The 20,757-nt window shown below is 48.2% G+C and overlaps 1 protein-coding gene across 5 annotated transcripts in view; it reads left to right on the plus strand.

Annotated features, from left to right (window-relative positions):
• The window catches only part of UBE2F (ubiquitin conjugating enzyme E2 F (putative)), a 75,774-nt gene continuing 55,017 nt past the window's right edge, over positions 1–20,757 (plus strand). For 2 of the 5 annotated variants that reach the window (XM_023228793.2, XM_023228790.2), the window contains exons 1-2: positions 1–188; positions 6,731–6,864. In XM_023228793.2, the coding sequence (XP_023084561.1) occupies positions 6,747–6,864 (118 nt within the window). In that variant the 5' untranslated portion in view covers positions 1–188; positions 6,731–6,746. Of the gene's footprint in view, positions 225–6,730; positions 6,865–20,757 lie in introns of all 5 variants that reach the window. The other 3 variants (XM_023228792.2, XM_023228794.2, XM_023228791.3) reach the window with 2 other exon arrangements.

Below are 20,757 nucleotides of genomic sequence, written 5' to 3' on the forward strand. Positions count from 1 at the left end.
TTTTTTTTTTAAAGCGCCCGCTGCTGTCTCTGCAGCCGCGGGCGAGAACGGCCGAGTCCCCGCCCCTCCACTTCCGGTCCCGCCGCCGGGAGCCGGTGCGGCTGTGAGGGGCCGCGTCTCGCAGCAGCCGCCCGGGCCGGGCATGGTGTTGGGCGCCGGGCCCGCCTCGCCTGTCTCGGGGAGCCCAGGTGAGGAGCGACCGTGCGGCTCTGCGGCGGGGCGAGGTGCGGAAGCCGGTGCACGGGCTGGCCTGCGGGCCGGGCGGAGGGCGCGGGCGGTGGCGGGGCCGCCTCAGGCCCACCGGGTTCCTCACGCCGGGGGCCGGGCGGGCGCTGGCACCCGGACGCGAGGCCGAGCGGCGTGAATGGGAAGGGACTGCGGGCCGCGGGCAGCGAGCCGGGGGTCGGAGGCGGCGTCAGTGGCCAGGGCGCTGGCCTCGCCCGGCAGTGAGTGACCGCGGCGGCGCCTGGGGACGGCCCGCGCCGAGCACCTAATGTGAACCAGGCCCTGGGTCGAGCGTGGCACAGACCTGGCCACACTCACGCCCCACTCGCGGGATCGGCTGCCTGCCTTGTAGGGAGGAAGCGGGGCGTCCAGCGCCTGGCCAAGGTCACCGGCCCGACGTGGCCGCAGAAAGCGGGACTGGACTCCCGATCGCGGCAGGAGTCACGCTAGGCCGTGAGGAGCGGGGGAGGTGAGGGGAGTGACAACTCGCGCCCCGTCCGTGTACCTGCAGCGGGAAGAGTAAGTCTGGGCGCTTACCTGCAATTGGGGGCGGCCAGGCTAGTTTGGAAAATTTTTAGCACAGCAAAGGAGACGAGGAGGGAAGGGCATCTTGGAGCAATTAGTGCTGCAGAATCTTGGTTCCAGACCTGGTTCTGCTGGTGTGTCATCTTGGGTGTGTCCTTTCCCTCCCTGGGCTCAGTTTCCTCATCTGTCACAGGAGAGAATTGGACCCCCACCCTGCATTCCCGACCGCCTGAAAGTGGGGGCAGGATGGGTTGGAACAGCCAGAGAAAGCTTCTTGGAGGAGGAGACGTTGGAATCTAGGTAGGAATCTTCCCCTGAAGGAAGGGGTAGGATTCGTTTGTGAAGGAAGGAGGGCATTCCAGACCTGGGTATCAGATTGAATAGAAGCTTCTGGAAATGAGCAGGGTGTTGTGAAGGAACAAAGAGGAAATTGGCCTGCCTGGTGCAGAGGAATCCTGGCTGAGGAGTGAGATGAAGGTAAGGGGGAGCATAGAGGTGGGGGAGAGATTGAGAGACAGAATCACACCAAGTGTAGTGCTGTCCCCCCACCTGGACATACCTGCCTTTCAGGTAGTAGGCAGTGCAGGAAGGGGCAGGTTTACTGCTGACAATAGAAGGGGCTGGGCTCCAAAGATGGTCAGTCAACCAGCGTACTCCTGTGCTAAGCAGGAGGTTCTTGGGCACTGGCATTCTGTGGAAGAGTGGGATATGGACTTCGTTGTGCCCTGATCTGGGCCCCTTTGACTGGGGGAGTTGAGTGTCCCCTAGTGACCCGCAGTCCCATCCTTTATGCTTGGATTGAGATGTCTCCATTAGGAAGGAATTGTAAATAAGTAGCCCCTCACCTTGAGCTGACTGGCCCCTGGCGTCCCTGCACAAAGTGACATGGCCTGGTTTTGCCATTGCTTGCAGGGATGCTGAGTAAATATCACTTGATGGCACTAATACATTGCACCCCAGATACTCTTTGGGCCGTCAGAAAGCAGGTCCCACCCAGAGGAAGAACCTAACTGGGCCAATTACAACTTGTGGAATTTAGAGACTGAGAATGCTGTTCAGAACAGCTGATCTGTTACGGAAATGCTGCCTTAGAGTGTAATTTGCAGGAAAGAGGAAGTTTAGTTTTAAACCAGATCTTCAAGAGTTGAAACATATTGAAGAAGGAAAAGAATTCTGAAGCAACTGCAGGTATTCAGCTAGCCGCTTGACAGTTTGAATACTTATTTTTTGTTAGAATCCTTTGGTATATGGAAACATTCCCAAATTAGGCCTTGGGTTTATCCTTAAAGTGGCATGTGAAAATGATATACATGACAGAAAAATAGATGGTCACTGTATTAGATTTCTTAGAATGTTAGGGAAGTACATTTTTTATTACTTTCTATGGAAAACAAAACACCAGTGTTGAACATTCTTTTATATCTCGCAAGTCACAGACTTGAAGATAGTAAACCAGCAATCTGACCCTTCCAGTGGAATTGAATATTGGAGCATCTTCTGCCCACAGAGAGGATTTCGTCGTGGCATGATTGGGGGTATAAAAGCATTAAGCATAGCCTGCAGACTGTAGTGGTACAGAAGAGTTTCTTGGTGGTGAGCCTTTCAGTATGTGAGGGATCAATCTCCCCAGGCACCCCTGAGCCTCCTTCAGTGCAGGTTCTCGGGGAGCTGGGTGTGGCCCTGGTGCTTGCTGTTCTATGGGACTCTTCATTCTGGCTTTCCTAGGTTACTGCCTGCTGAACTCATGTTCAAGCATGTTGTGCTTTTATTTTTTACTCTTTGCTTCATTTGCATTCCCAAGGTCAGCCAGAGACCTGGTAGTCCTTGTGTAGGGCATCTGGTGCATCCAGCTGACCCCCAGGTGATGGATGGATGCACGTCTTGGTCCATAATTGGGTGACCCTGATGATGTGGCAGGACTGATGTGATCGAGTCTGCACACGTGGCAGCAGACTTGGCTGGGAAGGGAAACACTGTTCCATGACAAGGAATCCTTTGAAGGATTTTTGACAAGATCATTCCAGGTAGGGGCTGAAGCAGGAGAGCTTGGCTGTAGATGGTGCTAATATCTGTGGTAGCTGAAGCCCCTACAGGTGTTTGTGACTTTTTCCCTGTGAAGTAACTTCATCAGCTGAACCCAGCTGCTTTGCCCTGTGAAGATGTGCTCTTATGGAGGTCCACCTGAGGAGATGGCACAGTAGCGTAACAATGAAGAAAGTAATGTTGGCTTATTTTCACATTTTTGTCAACTTTATTGAGGCATAATTGAAATACACTAAACTGCCCATATTTAAATTGTGTAATTGATTAGTCTGAAACCATGACCACAATCGAGATAAAAACATGTCCTGCTGGGCATGGTGGCTCACGTCTGTAGTCCCAGCACTTTGGGAGGCTGAGGCAGGTGGATTGCTTCAGCTCAGGAGTTCAAGACCAGCCTGGGTAACATGGTGAAGCCCTGTCTCTACAAAAAAATTTAAAATTAACTGGGCGTAACGGTGCGTGCCTGTAATCCTAGCTGCTTTAGGGGGTGGGGGGTGCTGAGATGGGAGGATCTCTTGAACCTAGGAGTTAGAGGCTGCACTGAGCTCGAGTCACGCCACTGCACTCCACCCTGGGCTACAGAGCAAGACCTGCCTCAAAAAACAAACAAAAAACATTTCTGTCATCCATAAGAGGGAAACTAGTGTGTCTTTGGTGACTGCTTCTAGCAGCTGAGTGGCTTTGGGCAGCCTGCCTTCTGGGCCCCGTTGTCCTGGGGTCCACATGTTAAAATGGAATGGGAGTAGAAGTCCATTCCAGCTTTGCAATTCTAAGAGCTTATGACTGTTGAAGCGTAGAGCTGTCTTGGAAGCCTTTAGACCAGTGCTTCTTAAGGGGTTTACGGTATGTGTATGTCCATGTCCTCTGAGTGGAAAAGACTGTGCAGTTCAGAAGATCGTATTCTATGTATTGTTTTCATTTTTTAAAAATTCTTTAAATTTTTTTATTTTTTGAGATGCAGTTTCACTCTTGTTGCCCAGGCTGGAGTGCAATGGCACCATTACTGCAGCCTCCACCTCCTGGGTTCAACCTATTCTCCTGCCTCAGCCTCCCGAGTAGCTGGGATTATAGGCACCCACCACCAGGCCCAGCTGATTTTTTTGGTATTTTTAGTAGAGATGGGGTTTTGCCATGTTGGCCAGGCTGGTTTAGAACTCCCGACCTCAGGTGACCCACCCGCCTTGGCCTCCCAAAGTGCTGGGATTACAGGCATGAGCTACCATGCCCGGCCTATACTGTTTTCATGATACAAACAATATAAAATAAAATCTGACAGCCTTTAGGAGATAGGCAGAAGATGATGTGAGAAACTGTGTAAGAGACCTGGGTGAAAAATGGTTTCAAATGCCAATGAGGAAAGGAATATTCTTTTTTTTTTTTTTTTTCTGAGACGGAGTCTGGCTCTGTCGCCCAGGCTGGAGTGCAGTGGCTGGATCTCAGCTCACTGCAAGCTCCGCCTCCCGGGTTCATGCCATTCTCCTGCCTCAGCCTCCCAAGTAGCTGGGACTACAGGCGCCTGCCACCTCGCCCGGCTAATTTTTTTGTATTTTTAGTAGAGATGGGGTTTCACCGTGTTGGCCAGGTTGGTCTCGATCTCCTGACCTCGTGATCCGCCCGTCTCGGCCTCCCAAAGTGCTGGGATTACAGGCGTGAGCCACCGCACCCGGCATGAAAGGGGTATTCTTATTTGACTTTCAGGATCTTAGTCTCAACCTAAAATTTCTGTGCTTATGTCAGGCTTTTCACATGGAATTTTTAGATCGTTTTCTGTTGAAATGATCAGAGTGGTATTGAAATAAAATGATATGAAAGCAATAAAGGAAATTATGGAAATATTGAACTGGTGACAATTTATTTTATTTTATTTTATTTTTAAATCTCGCTCTGTTGCCAGGCTGGAGTGCAGTGATACAATCTCAGCTCACTGTAACCTCTGCCTCCCGGGTTCAAGCGATTCTCCTGCCTCAGCCTCCCCAGTAGCTGGGACTACAGGTGTGCACCACCACACCCAGCTAATTTTTTGTATTTTAGTAGAGACGGGGTTTCACCATGTTGGCCAGGATGGTCTCAATTGCCTAACCTCGTGATCCTCCCGCCTCATTCTCCTGAAGTGCTGGGATTACAGGCGTGAGCCACAGCGCCTGGCCCTAGTGACAAATATTTGTCCTCAGTCAAAAGGAGTTCCAGAGACTCTCTCTGACCATGGCAAAGTAAGTAAGAGTTGGGAGGAAGATTAATGTCAGTTTATGTTAGAAATAGAAGGCAGAGTCTAGAGGATAGTTACCCTTATAATTAGTGGGATCATAATGTAAGCTGCGGACTTTGAGTTATCATGTGTTGATGTGGGTTCATGAATTGTAACAAATGTACCCTCTGGTGGGAGATGCTGGTAATAGGGGAGGATGTCCATGTGTTGGGGCAGGGGGCATATGGGGAATCTCTGTACCTTCCTCTTAATTTTACTGTGTACTTAAAACTGCCCTTAAAAAATAAAATCTTAAACAAATTGTGGCATTTCTTCAACTGTCTCCCAGACAGCAAGTGGCATCACCTGTGTTTGGTCTTGGTTGTCCCTCCCAGTGAGCTTACAGCAGGGGAACCTGCAACACATATGGGGTGGAAGCCACCAGTGAACATAATCTACTTTGGGACATTAATTTTAATTCAGTCTTAATGTTGAAATTGCCAAAAAATATAAATAAAACACAAACGTAAGTAAATGCAACACAGCATGAATAAATGAGAAGATGCTTGTTAAGGCTCTAGCCACCTTTATTAAAGGGGGAAGGAGAGCAAAGAGTGGTGCTCCTCTTCCATCAGAGGCTGTGCTGCTTCAGTTGGTGGTGGGCCAGACCCTGGGACCATACCATGTGTGTGCATGATCCCCTGCAGCAGGGCAGGGCAGACTTACTAGTGGACAGGAGTGGACCCATGTGGAACCCGTTGGTGAGGGCATGCTGGTTGAGAAGCTGTGGAGGCACCCTAGACGTTGTGTTCCATGGGAGCTTCGTCACAACCACATCCCAGGGCTTGGCACCTAGTGGGTAACCAGTGAGTGTGAAATGCATGACTTTTTAATGTTAATTTTTTTTTTTTTGAGACAGGGTCTCGCTCTGTCACCCAGGCCGGAGTGCAGTAGCACAATCACAGCTCACTGCATCCCCAGCCTCCCAGGCTCAAGGGATCCTCCCACCTCAGCTTCCCGAGTAGCTGGGACTATAGGCGCACGCCACCCCCCTGGCTCATTTTTTTGTATTTTTTGTAGAGACAGGGTTTTGCCATATTGCCCAGGCTGGTCTTGAGCTCTTAGGCTCAAGCGATCCTCCTACCTTGGCCTCCCAAAGTGCTGGGATTGTATTTGTGAGCCACTGTGCCCAGCCATGACTCTCTTTTTAAAAACCTGTTAATTCATGGCCGGGCACAGTGGCTCATGCCTGTAATCCCAGCACTTTGGGAGGCCAAGGCAGGCGGATAACCTGAGGTCAGGAGTTTGAGACCAACCTCAACATGGAGAAACCCTGTCTCTGCTAAAAATACCAAATTAGCCAGGCATGGTGCTGCATGCCTGTAATCCCAGCTACTCAGGAGGCTGAGGCAGGAGAATTGCTTGAACCTGGGAGGCGGAGGTTTCCGTGAGCTGAGATTATGCCATTGCACTCCAGCCTGGGCAACAAGAGCAAAACTCCATCTCAAGAAATAAAAAATAAAAATAAATAAATAAAGTTAATTCATAATTTTAAGTTAGGCTTATAGAGGATGGCATAGAGCTTTTCAAATGTATTATGAAGGAATCCAGTCTTATTAATGTGTGCAAATTTTTTCCATAACTAAATTATGGGAAAAAATCAAAATACAAAAGCACCTGTACATTTTCCTCAATGTCTAATTAGTCTCTGGACACCTGGTCCTTAACCCTACTTTCATTGCTGTCTTTCAGGGTAAAGGCAGCAGTAATGCTAACGCTAGCAAGCAAACTGAAGCGTGACGATGGTCTCAAAGGGTCCCGGACGGCAGCCACAGCGTCCGACTCGACTCGGAGGGTTTCTGTGAGAGACAAATTGCTTGTTAAAGGTAATGATCATTCGTGTGAACAGTTTTTGTATCCTGTAACAAAAGGAAGTTTGACTGGAGAGTCTTTGGGGATATAAAGCAACCCGCTGCTGAATAGAAATACCTGTTTAAAAAGATTTTAAAATATAATTGCTTATCTCTTATAGTGGAAGGACATTGTACCATGCAGATGATATGAGCACGCTGTTGCAGGGAGATGGTATGGGATGTTCTTTGTCACGTCTACTAAAATGCTAGCAGAAAGAATAAGGTGCTGAGAGTCGGCAAGGCCTAAGACTGGTTTCAGAGCTGCCATTATCTTCCTTTCTTTCTGATTCTCAGCACCATAGTTTCTGCTCTGTAAAAGGGAAGGAGTCAAATTTTGTAGTCTCTTAGGATCTTTTCCTGTTTTATTCAGGTCAAAGCCGACGGCGAGTCTTGTGAAAAATTAGTTCTCTTCATGGAATTAATAACATGTAGTATTCTACAGTTTTAGTTGACTTCTGCTATCCATGTTGGTGAGGAGAAACTTTATCCTGGAGAAGGGTTGGTAAAATGTGTGAGAGTATGTGTGCATGCAAATATGCATTCATTTGTATGTTTGAGCGTAAATTTTGCATTTATTCATTTAGCAAACTCTTAACATTTTCAAATGCTTTGAAGTCGGTTTCTTGGGGGTCATAAGACCTATAAAAGATGAAGAAACAGTTGCAGCCTTTAAGGAGATTATAATTTGCTTAATTATAAAAAAGTTAACTTTGTATTTTATTTATTTATTTTTTTGAGACAGAGTCTCACTCTCACCCAGGCTGGAGTGCGGTGGAGCAATCTTGGCTCACTGCAACCTCCACCTCCTGGGTTCAAGCAGTTCTCCTGCCTTAGCCTCCTGAGTAGCTAAAATTACAGGCACCCATCACCACGCCCAGCTAATTTTTTTTTTTTTTTTTTTTTTTTAAAAACAGAATTTTGCTTGTGTTGTCCAGGCTGGAGTGCAGTGGCGTGATCTTGGCTCACCACAACTCTGCCTCCCAGATTCAAGCAATTCTGCCTCAGCCTCAAGTAGCTGGGATTACAGGCATGCGCTACTACGCCTGGCTAATTTTGTATTTTTGGTAGAGACAGGGTTTCTCCATGTTGGTCAGGCTGGTCTTGAATTCCCGACCTCAGGTGATTTGCTCGCCTTGGCCTCCCAAAGTACTGGGATTACAAGCATGAGCCCCTATGCCTGGCCAAATTTTTGTATTCTTTTTTTTTTTTTTTTTTTTTTTTGAGATGGAGTCTCTCTCTGTCGCCCAGACTGGAGTACAGTGGTGCAGTCTTGGCTCCCCCGGGGTTCAAGTGATTCTCCTGCCTCAGCCTCCCTAGTATCTGGGATTACAGGCGCCCACCACCACGCCCAGCTAATTGTTTGTATTTTTAGTAGAGATGAAGTTTTGCCAAGTTGGCCAGGCTGGTCTCAAACTCCTGACCTCAGGTGATCTGCCTGCCTCAGCTTCTCAAAGTGCTAGGATTACAAGCATGGGCCACCATGCCTGGCCATTTTTGTATGCTTAATAGAGATGGGGTTTCACCATGTTAGCCAGGCTAGTCTTGAACTCCTGACCTCAGGTGATCCACCTGCCTCGGCCTCCCAAAGTGCTAGGATTACAAGACTGAGCCACTGTGCCCAGCCATTAATAGAGACGAGGTTTCACCATGGCTAGTCTCAAACTCCTGACCTCAGGTGATCCACCTGCTTTGGCCTCCCAAAGTGCTGGGATTACAGACGTGAGCCACTGTGCCCAGCTTTACTTTATAACAAGTGTTTACCTTTCTTTAAATTTTTTTTTTTTTTTTTTGAGACAGGGTCTTACTCTGTCACTAGGCTGGAGTGCGGTGGCACAATCATGGCTCGCTGCAGCCTCAACCTCCTGGGCTCAGATGATCCTGTCACCTCAGCCTCCTGAGTAGCTGGGACTACAGGCGTGCACCACCATGCCCAGCTAATTTTTTTATTTTTTATTTTTATTTTTGGTAGAGACAGGGTTTCATTATGTTTCTCAGGCTGGTCTTAAACTCCTGGGCTCAAGTGATCCACCCACCTCGGCTCTCCCAAAGTGTTGGGATTACAAGTGTGAGCCACCGCACCTGACAAGTGTTTACATTTCCTACATATACAGCAGGTAGAAAGCAAATGGTTGATTAGTGTATTTGCACTCCCTGTTTTCATGTTGTATTAGGTTGAAAACATGGAGATTACAGGCATTTACATGTCCTGAAGGAATCTAACAGCAGAAGAGCTGCTGTATACAAATGTGCTGTGCTTGGCCTTCCCAGACACAAATCACTATTAAGCTGGGGTAGGAATGGGAACTGTGAGGGCACAGGGTTTGTGGGGACTTAACAATGCCCTCTTTTTCTTTTTCTTTTTTGAGACAGAATGCAGTGGCACGATATCGGCCCACTGCAACTTTCACCTCCCGGGTTCGAGCGATTCTCATGCCTCAGCCTCCTGAGTAGCTGGAATTACAGGCATGCACCACCACGCCCAGCTAATTTTTTTATTTTTAGTAGAGACAGGGTTTCAACATGTTGGCCAGGCTGGTCTCAAACTCCTGACCTCAAGTGATTGCCTGCCTCAACCTCCCAAAGTGCTGGGGTAACAGGCATGAGCCACTGTTCCTGGCCTGTACTATTTTTCTTATTCTCCCTCTGCCCCTGAGTTTGGACTTAGTTTTGGATTATCCAGCCTGTTGGATAGGTTGAAAGTGGAGTGAGAATGGTATTTCACATTTTGGCCTTACCTACTAAGCCTGTATTCAGCGTCTGTTGTGCTGGAGTCTTTAACCTAAGAGGCCCAGAGAGCAGGGCAAGAGCTGGAGCACCTTACTTGGATGTGCCTGATAGGACTTGAGTGTCTTCTCAGATTCTGGGCTCCATTTGCAGCATAAGCCAGGAAAATGGTGTGTTGTTGCCGTACTTGGAGTAGACAGTGAGTGCTTCGGTGACTAAGGAGTTGCAGCGAGGAGGGCCTGGATGTTAGCTGAGGAGGAGTGGGTAGAAGCTGACAAATGGACTGTCCCATCTTCTTTACCCAATCATCGTCACGGTTAATAGTAGCTAATAGTAACTTTTGTATACTGAGCACTTAGGGCCAGGCCCTCTGTTGGGCACCTTCTTAGTTCATTTGTGCTGCTGTAACAAAATGCCACAAATTGGGTAATTTATAAACAATAGAGGTTTACTTCTCAGAGTTTTGGAGGCTGGAAAGTTCAGGATCCTAGTAGGATTGGTATCTGGTACAGGTAGTACTCTGCTTCAGGGATAACACCTTGTTGCTGTGTCTTCACATGGCAGAAGAGATGGAAGGGCAAAAAGGGCCTAAGCTAGTTTCCTCGTGCCCTTTTATAAGGCACTAATCCATTCATAAGGCAGAGCCCTGGTGACCCTCACTTCTCTAGAGGCCCCACCTCTTAATACTACCACAGTGGAGATTGAGCTTCAACATGAATTTCCCCATTCGAGCCATAGCAGGCACTTAATGGGGTAATTCTTGTTTGACTTTTCAAAGCCTTGCCAGATGGAGGCTTCATTTTACCCATGAACTGCTGAGACTCGGGTTAAGAAACTTGCCCAGTTTGCGGCTTTATTGCAGCAAGACAGCCAGAACCACATACTGGGGTAGGACAGGCTCCGGGGGAGCAGATGCAACCAGCAGAAACCAAAGTAGCACAATAGAAGTGCAAGTCCACAGAAAAGAGAGTTCAAGGAGGGTCTGCGTCTCCATGTCTCCTGCCCTGCTCAGGAACTCACCCTGGAGCTCTCTGCTGGCTCCAGGGCCTGACAGAGCCCACTAAGACCCACCAACCTGGGCTCCCCTCCAGCTCCAAGGAAGGAAATATCTTTGTCTGGGTTGACAGGGCCCAGCTGAGGTTCTTTGACTTTGTGCGACCCATCAAGAACAAGAAGGGTCTCACAAGGAAAGGTGCAGAGCCAATTCTTGAGGCCACCATTTCCATCCTCCCCAGGCACTGGTGGCGATTAAGTTTCAGAGTCCAAAGCACTGGCCATAAATGGCAGTAGAACTCAGTGTAACCTCCCCTCTCATGGCCTTTCCCTCCACCTGCCTCAGGGGCTGCAGGCCAGGCTGAGTGGTGAGTAGTTTGGGCTTGTGGTGGAGGTTGGGTAGAGAAGGGTGTGCCTGATCTGAGAGAGGTGGCTGTACACACAGAGCGCACCAAGAATGCCTGACGGTTTGTGCTTGTGGAGTCCGCACCTAGAGTGCTCCTTTGTTTAGCTTGCCCTATGGGTGGCTTGTTGACCCTGGTGGCAGTCTGGCCTTCTGTCCTCTGGGGAGTTGTGGCGGAAGTGGTGCTGTGGAAGCTGGCAGAGTCTGTGGCTGTTGGAGGGCATGGCAAGGCACTTTGAGGGCTGATAAAGTGAGAATCCTTTCCAGGTGAAATCCAAACTCCCTTTTGGGACTTTGAGAAAAGTGGGGTGTTGGAGTTCAGAAAGATTACTATAGTCAGAACTGTCATCTGGTACTGTGGCTTGTGTAAGGGTGTTATTCACGAGCATCCATAGGTGGTAGAAAATTGTGTCAATGTGTCTTTGGGACTTTATGCCATAGGCTGGGTTTCCTGAAGAGGAGGTAGGGAGTTTGTCATGCAGGATCCTTACTAAGGGGTACTTTTGGGACAACACCTGTGGGGTAGGCACGGGAAGCAAGAGTGGGCAGAGGGAGACTCAAGTGGCGAGGAAGGCCCCACGATAGCCTCTGCTTTGGAGCAAGAGTAAGCACCAGCACAGCCCTTCAGAGCCACTCCCAGTCTGGTGAGATAGTCAGATCTTCCTGCTCTGCACCCATCAGTCGTTAGATGAGGGTTGCCTGGGACGGGTGTCGTGTGGAGTGCAGGTCTGTGCAGCCACCAAATCCCTAAAAGGGCTGATTGCTGAAGGCTGCCTGCCCACAGCCCTCACTGAGGGGATCTGGGTGCTGCTGTGTCACAGCACCTGGCTCATTGCCTTGCTCACCTGTGATGTGGGCTCTGGTGTGGTGCAGATGGCAGTAGGGCTGAGCTTGTGGGAGGCAGGAGCTTGTCCCTGGTGGGGGAGGGCCAATGGTATCTGCACAGCAGAGGCCTCTTCTTTTTCTTGGAAGTATGGGCCCGGTTCTGAACAGTGATGGGAGGCCAGAGTCAGCTGTCCTGGCTCGATTCCAGGTCTCTGGAAACGTGTGGCCTGCTTTGGAGTGGCTGACCATGGGGAGGCCTCCAGACGCCCACAAGGGCTCCCCCTCAGCCACACCCATATTTCCTCAGCATCCTCAGTTCAGTTCTGAGGGCATCCAGGCTGGTGCTGGAGTGATGCTTGTAGCTTCATTGCCTGGAGGGTGTGGAGCGATGAGTATATTGGGCTACTGTCTGTCCTGACTCCAGAAGCTGGGGTCACTGAGGAGAGGGAGTCAGATCTGCATTTGAGCTGGCCCTGACTTGGGTCCAGGCCTGACTGGAGGGCTGGCCATTATCAGTGTTGTCAGCATTCCCTGTGAACGAACCTGTGTGTGACTGAGTCCATCAGGGTCTGAGTCCATGGTGCTCCCTAACCCCCAAACACTCCTCAGGGCAGAATTAATTACTTTCTTGTCTGTCCGAAGTTTGGCACTGTTTCCATCTAATAGCCGAATGCCTGTCTGTCTCCCTGTTCTTTCACTTGTTCACCCAACACACATCATAGTTTCAGCATACAGTTAGTGACCCCCAAAAACCTCAAGGGACTCCAGGAGGTCTCACAGTACCCTTTGCCTGTGTCAGTCTTTGTTAAATGTGGGGATTTGGAATTGAGCCATTTCAGGGTCAAGTCTGGAGTTAGGGGAGCTAAACAGGGTTGATTCTGTGCGTACCCCTTGTCCCAATCAACCCCTGAGTCCCAGGTGGTTTCTAACCTTCTCTTGTTTTGGCTGATGGGGGCTGGGGCTGGGACCACTGCAGAGTGGGAGGGTCTGGCTGCCCATCTACCTGAGCTTCCCAGTGTCTAGGGGTGTAGGGGCCTCCCTCTGTGAGGGCGTCTGTGTCTGCCTGAGCAGTCCAGTCACAAGTGGGACCCCTCACCTTCCTATATGAGGTCTGCCACATGTCCCCATTTCAGTGTTGGGGGAGAAAGAGAAACATTTACTATTTTCTGGAACCGCTGTCTCCAGCGTGTCCTGGCGCGGAACTCTAGCGGGGCGGGCTCAGGGTGTGGCATGCCACGTTGTCAGGGTAGTCACAGCATTTAGCAGCGTATGCAGCTGGGAGGTTCTGTGCTACAATACATATTTTAAAAACTAGAGCAGTGGCCCAAAGGGAGGAATCCAGCTAGTGTGGATGTAAGGCAGTTGGCCACAGGCTGACCTTTACATGCTTTGTTGGAGGGTTAAATGCCAGTGGAGCTGCCCCAGGAAACTTGGCAGCCCCTCAGGTGTACACATAGCCCAGTGGGCAGGGAGGACCCTATGGAAGCGTAGGTGAGGGCTGAAGTTGACATCATCTGCATTTGTGCTCAAAGTAAGTGGTAGGAGGCCTGTGGGCTCCATTCTTAGTGATACCAGACTCTGCTAAAGGGGCTGTGACTGCTTTTCAGGAGCCTTGCTCCTCTGGAGCGTGGAGGGGACCATGAGCACTGTGGACCTGCACTCTGTAGTGTGAGGCCTCAGCCGTGGTGGTGCTCTCTCTGGAGGGGCTGAAACCCTGTGTGTGAGTCGTCTCCCAGATGTGAGGCAGGCAGAAAAGGTGGATTTGAGGATTTTAATGCATAGAGGCAGTGGGAAGCTAAGAAATAAAGTTCTAGTTCTAGAAATCTGTGAGACAGTGATTCGGGTTTAAGGAAGTAATCAGGTCACCTGGAAAATGGCAGCTGTCTCTACCTAGGTTGAAGGGCTTGGCAGCTCTGCCTGGTGTTGTCTGATGGGGCTTGGAGCTGGCTTTTGCCAAGAGTCATCTGCCTGTGTGACCAGCCTTTTGTCTTTGTCAGCTTGGGCCGCTATAACAAAGGACCATAGATGGTTTGGCCTAAACAATAGGCATGTGTTTCCCTTCTGGAGGCTGGAAGGCTACAATCAAGTTCCTAGTGAGGGCTGTCTTCCTGACTTGCAGATGGCCTCTTCCATGTGTCTTCACATGGAGGAGAGAAGGGGAGCTCTGGTCCCCCTTTGTTTTTTGTTTTTTTTTAAATAATGGCATGAATCCCATCACAAGGCCTTCACCTCCATGACCTGATCTACACCTAATTACCTCCAAATACTATCACATTGGGGGTTAGGGCTTCAGCATGAATTTAGGGGTGGAGCATAAATTCCGTCCACAGCGCCTTTGGAATGCCTCCTCAGTTCCCAGCTATGTGAAGAGAAACATTCTTGGGTCTTAGAGGAAACTCACAGCAGGGGCACTGCCACCCTGTAGACAAGTATGCTTATGTGTCCCCCTTTTCCCGAGCACCCCATGTGTGCCCAGCCCCAGTGCCAGCTACTGAGCTCATAGGTCTGGGGCAGGTTACATGGCCCCTACCCACAGGTGTGCAGGGTCAGGAAGCAGGTGGCAAGGAGCCAGCAGGAGCCCAGTGTTGTGAGGGTCAGGGCAGGAGGTGAGTACATGCTGTGCGGGGGCCTTTGTGGTGATCAGGTGGATTTTGCAATCTGATATTTCAGTGTAGTCATGCTTCAAATGGGTCCTGTGGTTTGATCTTTAGTGAGAAAGGAAAAGAGTCTAATTTATCAGAAGGAAGTTATGCAGCCACAGAATTGTGCAAGGTGTCAGCCAGGTGCCTCCCAGAAATGCCGGGCCACTGAGTGGTAGACGTGTTAGCATCTTGGGATAGGCAAGACTTGAGCAATTTTAAAAGTATCTTCATTTCTCATTACCTTGTAGGTGGGTGGCGTTCTTCAGGTGGTGAGGGTGTGCAGAGAAGGGCCGCTGCTTTGCCCAGAGGCTGCCAAGCTTTGCTTATAGTCTTCCTGTACCTTGACTCTAAGGTGATAACTGTTGATGTTAGTGAATTCTAATTTACCCTCATTGGAAGTGCAGCAAAACTTCTTGTCATTTGTGACAACTCCCTGAGAGGAGCACTGTGGGAGTGTGCCTGGCTTATTTTATAGTCTGCCCTGGTGGAACTAAAATGCCAAGCATCTGTATTGAAATCCTCTGCCCCAGGATTGTAGTCCTTGCTTGCACTGTCTCTTGGAGCAGAAGCCTGCAGGGACTCTGACTGTGGTGGAGTCATTGGTAGGCTGGGTCCAAGTGCTCCCTCAGCCTGCCCTCCTTCTGTGACTAAATTGCACCAAATGTGCAAATGTGAGCCTGATGCTCATCTTGGAATTTGATTTTTTTTTTTTTTTGGAGACAGGGCCTTACTCTGTCACCCAGGCTGGAGTGCAGTGGCACGATCTCAGCACACTGTAATCTCTGCCTCTCTGGCTCAAGTGATCCTCCCACTTCAGCCTCCTGAGTAGCTGGTGCTACAGATGCATGCCACCACACCTGGCTAATTTTTGTATCTTTTATAGAGACAAGGTTTCACCATGTTGCCCAGGCTGGTCTCAAACTCCTGAGCTCATGCAATCTGGCCTCCTCGGCCTCCCAAAGTGCTGGCATTATAGGCATGAGCCACTGCGCCCAGCGCTGGGAGAGAATTTTAAAAATTCAGAGGTATAAGTTCTACCTGAAACTCTTGATATAATTGGTCAAAGTTAGGGATGGGGCATTAGGATTTTTAAAAGCTCATCAGGTACTAGATTGTGGTGATGGATACATAGCTCCAAAATTTACTACAATTCACTGAAACATTTCCTTAAAATGGGTCTATTTTACAGTATGTAAATTGGTCCCTGACAAAGTTGTCAAATGTCAAACCAGCAAAACACTCCCCAAATGATGAATGTGCAGCCAGGGCTTCCATTCCTTTCTTCGTCAGATGTTGTCTGGCATCTCTCTGGCTGTGACTCTGCTAGCCCCTGAGTGCCTCTTGCTCCCGCACCCCTATCCCCCTAGGAGAAGGGGCCTGGTTCTGTTGCCCATTTCTTCCCACTCCTCCGTCCTACCACATCACAGTGTTTAGCACTGGTCAGTGGCCTCACTCCTCATTGTCCCTCTGTGTCCAGACCTCGCCTCTTCCCTTGTCACTAGACTGTCCTCTTGAACCTTTTGCTTCTGTCATGCTGGCCCCTCTGCTTGCAATCCACAGTCGCTTACCATGCCCTCTGGACACATTTCTAAATTCCCTTAGGAAAAGCTGGATGACAGGAGTTATGACTCTCTACTGAGGTGGCTTGGGCCACTGCCACAGAGTCATACCAGGGAAAGCTGGATTCCAGTGGCCAGCATCAATCTCTCAAAAGAAGGTCCCTTAAGAACAGTTTCTTGTAAATTCTAATCAACAAAATATAAATAATACAGAATAAAATATGTTAGTATTTGCTTTAAGATCAAGTTTAATTATATAGGTAGCCCTTATTTAAAAGTGATCACTATGAACAACTCATTTGCTCTTCACCTCTGTAGTTCACACCTGTCAGATGTGACCAGCGTTGGGTGGTGTGGTCCGAGGCTCTGTTATCTTCCTCTACCCTCTGCCTTTCCCACACATCGCTCTAAGGAAGGGCAAAATCTGGCCCATTGGAAAGGCAGCTATGTATCAGTGTGGGCATGAGAAGAATAATGGTGAACCTTTCCTAGGATCACCATCATTGTATTTTGTTAATATACATATATATTTTAAGTTTTTGTAACAACAGTCTCACTATGTTACCCAAGCTGGTTTGAAACTCCTGACCTCAAGCGATCCTCCTACCTTAGCCCCCCAAAGTGCCGGGATTATAGATGTGAGCCACCGCACCCAGTCAAGGGAATATTTTTTAATGTAGGGGCCACTACATAAGACTGCCAGGAAGATAGACTCCCAGGATTGCATTTAGTCACAGAACTTGCTCAATTTCTTTTCTTTTTCTTTTTCTTTTTTTTGAGACAGAGTCTCACTCTGTTGCCCAGGCTGGAGTGCAGTGGCGCGATCTCGGCTCATTGCAAGCTCCGCCTCCCGGGTTCACACCATTCTCCTGCCTCAGCCTCCCGAGTAACTGGGACTACAGGTGCCTGCCACCATGCCCGGCTAATTTTTTGTATTTTTAGTAGAGTTGGGGTTTCACTGTGTTAGCCAGGATGGTCTGTATCTCCTGACTTCATGATCTGCCCGCCTCGACCTCCCAAAGTGCTGGGATTACAGGCGTGAGCCACCACGCCCTGCCGGAACTTGCTCTATTTCTAATCATGGCAAGTGGGTGATGAACTGTTTCTCCTCTTCTCTCCACACTCAGCTCCACTGAGGAGATCTGCCCTTTTTCTCAGTGTGAGAAGGCTTGCCCTGGCCAGAACATGTCCTGGCCCTGAGAGGGAGCTACTGTGGGTGGGCCTCTCCCTTTCTCTAGCTCCTCCGCTGTCTTCACTTTTGGTGCCCCTTCCACATACCTGGGCCCCAGAACGAGTGCATTTAATGGGCCACTTGCCTCTATACAGGTGCTTAGTTGTTGCATATAAATAGCTGAGATCAGAGGCCTGCAGGTCTCCTGAACCCCGAGCCTCGGAGTAGAGCCCTCAGACAGCCTTCTCACTCCTCCTCTCAGTGGTCAGCTTTGCAAGCATTCTGGCCTCCATTGCCTCTTCCCCTTGCTGCCTTTCCCCACTTCATTTCTTGAAGGAATTGTTGTGCTGCAGCTATGTTGACCACACATTTGGTTCTTCATTTCATACTCTGGGTTCCATCTCTCTTCCTGCTTTCTTGCTATTTTGAATGCCAGTCAGCAAGGTCTGATCCACTTCCGATGGCCTTTCCCCTTGGAAGCCCTGTGCTGTTTCACTGAATCACCACGTTCCTGATGACTCTCCTGCTTTTCGGCATGTTTCTCATCTGTAACTTCCACCGTTCCTTGGCCATTGCTTTCTCCAAGGTTCTTTTTTCTCCCTTTTGTTGACCTTACCCAGTCTCATGATGACAGGTGGCATCACTTTGCAGGTACCCCTCACCTTTGCCCTTTTTGTGCCTGCAGCCTTGTTCTCCTCCTCTTCCTCCCCCTCCCGTACTCCTCCTCTTTGTCTCTAGTGGCTTTCTGGCACTCCCGCATCCCAGCTCATCACCCCTGGGTGCCATCTTTGACACCCTCCACCCACTTACGGTTGCCAGAACCTCTCCATTCTGTTTGCTCTGAATTCCCCCAAGCTTTTCTGCCTTTGCCAGGTGCTTGCTGCCCGTCTCTTAGGTCACCCGGCCTGCACTTTGCCCTTTCTAAGGTTGTCCTCTTTAGGCAAAGGTTAGAAACTTCTGTTCAGAAATCTCCAATGGCTGTCTCCATGCTCGTGTTTTTATCTTTCTACTTTGTTTCCCAGTGCTCTCCTGTTGTTTTGGGACCTTTCTTCTGGCCACACTGGATGCTGTCTGGTTTCTGTGCTTTTCTGTGCGCTGTGCTTTCTTTCGCACATTGCTAATTTGTCTGCTTGGAATACTCCTCTCTTCCCCTAACTCTGCAGGACTAAATTTTATTAACTTGCCAAAGCCCAACCCAGAAACCTCCTCCTTCCTTAGTCCCCACAGCTGGAGAGAATCTCCCTGGCCCAAAGACCCCAGAGCATACTACTTTCTGTCTGAGGCACAGAGGACTTTGCCAGCTCAGTTATTTCAGAGTGTACCCTTCCCCATGCCCTGCTAAACTGCAGGTTTTTATTTTTAATTAATTAGTTGTTTATTATAAATATTTACAACAAGAAGACCTTTTTTTTTTTGAGGTGATCTCACTTTGTTGCCCAGGCTGGAGCACAGTGGGGCGACGATTGCTCATTATAACCTCAAACTCGTGGATTCAAGTGATCTTCCCACCTCAGACTGCTGAGTAGTTGGGACTACAGGCATGCGCCACCATGCCTCACTCTGTTTGTTTTTTTGTTTTAAGAGATTAGGAGGTGGTGGAAAAAGGCTAAAAAAAAAAAAAAAAAAAATAGATCATGGTCTCACTGTGTTGTCCAGGCTGGTCTCAAACTCGTGGCCTGAAGCAATCCTCCTGCCTCCGCCTCCCAAATCACTGTGAATACAGGCATTAGCCACAGTGCCTGGTCCAGTATGCTGCTTTGATAAACATAGTAGGTTGTTTACTACAGTCAATTAATATATTCATCTTCTCATATAGTTTCCCTTTTTAAAAATAACACCTGAATCTACTCTGTTGGCAAATTTCCAGCATATAAAACAATAATATGAACTATAGTCATCATGCTGTACTTCAGGTCTCTAGACTTATTCATCCTATATAACTATAACTTTGTATCCCCCCATTCTGCCCCCTTCCCCGCTCCCATGCCCTAGTCACCACCGTTTACTGTTTCTTCATTTTGACGTTAGAGTCTACATATACGTAAGATCGTGTAGTATTTGTCTTTGTATGTCTGGCTTATTTTATATATCATAATGTCTAGATTTACCCATGTTGTTGCAAATGGCAGGATCTCTTTTTAAAGGCTGAACAGTGTTCCAACATATATACAGTGTATACCACAATTTCTTTATCCAGTTGTCAGTGACACTTAGGTTATTTCAGTATTTTGCCTATTGTGAATAATGCTCCGATGAACATGGAAGCGCAGATATTTGTTCGACATACTGATTTTGTTTTCTTTGGGTAGATAACCAGAGTGGGATTGCTGGGTGATGTGGTAGTTCTATTTTTAATTTTTTGAGGAACTTCCATGCTGTTTTCCATAATGGCTATACCAAGTATACAGTCCTGCTATCCGTATACAAGGGTTCCCTTTTTTCCACCTTCTTGCCAACATTTATCGCTCTTTTTGATAGTAGCCATTCTAACAGGTGTGAGGTGATTTCTCATGATTTTGATTTGTATTTCCCTGATGTTCAGTGATGTTGAGCACCTTTACATATATCTGTTGGCCATTTTTATTTCTTCTTTGGATATGTGTCTATTCATGCTTTTTGCCCGTTTAAAAAAATTTTTTTTTTTTTTTGCTATTGAGTTGTGTGATTTCCTTATATATTTTAGATATTAATCTCATTGAATATATGATTTGTAAATATTTTCTCCCAATTCATAGACTACCTTTTCTTTCTTTCTTTTTTTTTTTTCTTTTTTTTTTTGAGACAGGGTCTCACTTTGTCACCCAGAGTGAGTGGTGTAGAATGCAGTGATATGGTCCCAGCTCACTGCAGCCTCGACCTCCCAGGCTCAGGTGATCTTCCCACTTCATATCTTGAGCAGTTGGGACTATAGGTGTGTGCCACCACGCCCCATTAATTTTTGTATATTTTATTTAAAAAAAATTTTTTTTGCCGTGTTGCCCAGGTGGGTCTTAAACTCCTGGGCTCAAGCTATCTACCCACCTGACCTTGCAAAGTATTGGGAATACAGGCGTGAGCCACCGTGCCTGGCACATAGGCTACCTTTTTGTTTTGCTGAGTGTTTCCTTTACTGTACAGAAGCTTTTTAGTTTGATGGAATCCCACTTGCTTATTTTTGCACTGTACAGAAGCTTTTTAGTTTGATGTAATCCCACTTGCTTATTTTTGCTTTTGTTCCCTGAGCTTTTGGTGTGATATCAAAAAAATCATTGCCACGGCCCATGTCAAGGAACTTATTCCCTATCTTTTCTTCTAGGAGTTATATACTGTCAGGTCTTACATTTAAGTCTTTAATTCATTTTGAGTTGATTTTTTTGTGTATGGTATAAGATAAGGAGCCAGTTTTATTCCCTTGCATGTGAATATCCACTTTTCCCAACACCATTTATTCAAGGAGCTATCCTTTCCCCGTGGTGTTTTCTTGGTACATGTGTCGTAAATTAGTTGACTTGCATATGCTTAGGTTTACTTCTGAACTCTCTTTTCTGTTCTGTGTGTCTGTTTCTATGC

This window comes from Piliocolobus tephrosceles, chromosome 11 (assembly GCF_002776525.5).
Source record: "Piliocolobus tephrosceles isolate RC106 chromosome 11, ASM277652v3, whole genome shotgun sequence".
Lineage (NCBI taxonomy): Eukaryota > Metazoa > Chordata > Mammalia > Primates > Cercopithecidae > Piliocolobus > Piliocolobus tephrosceles.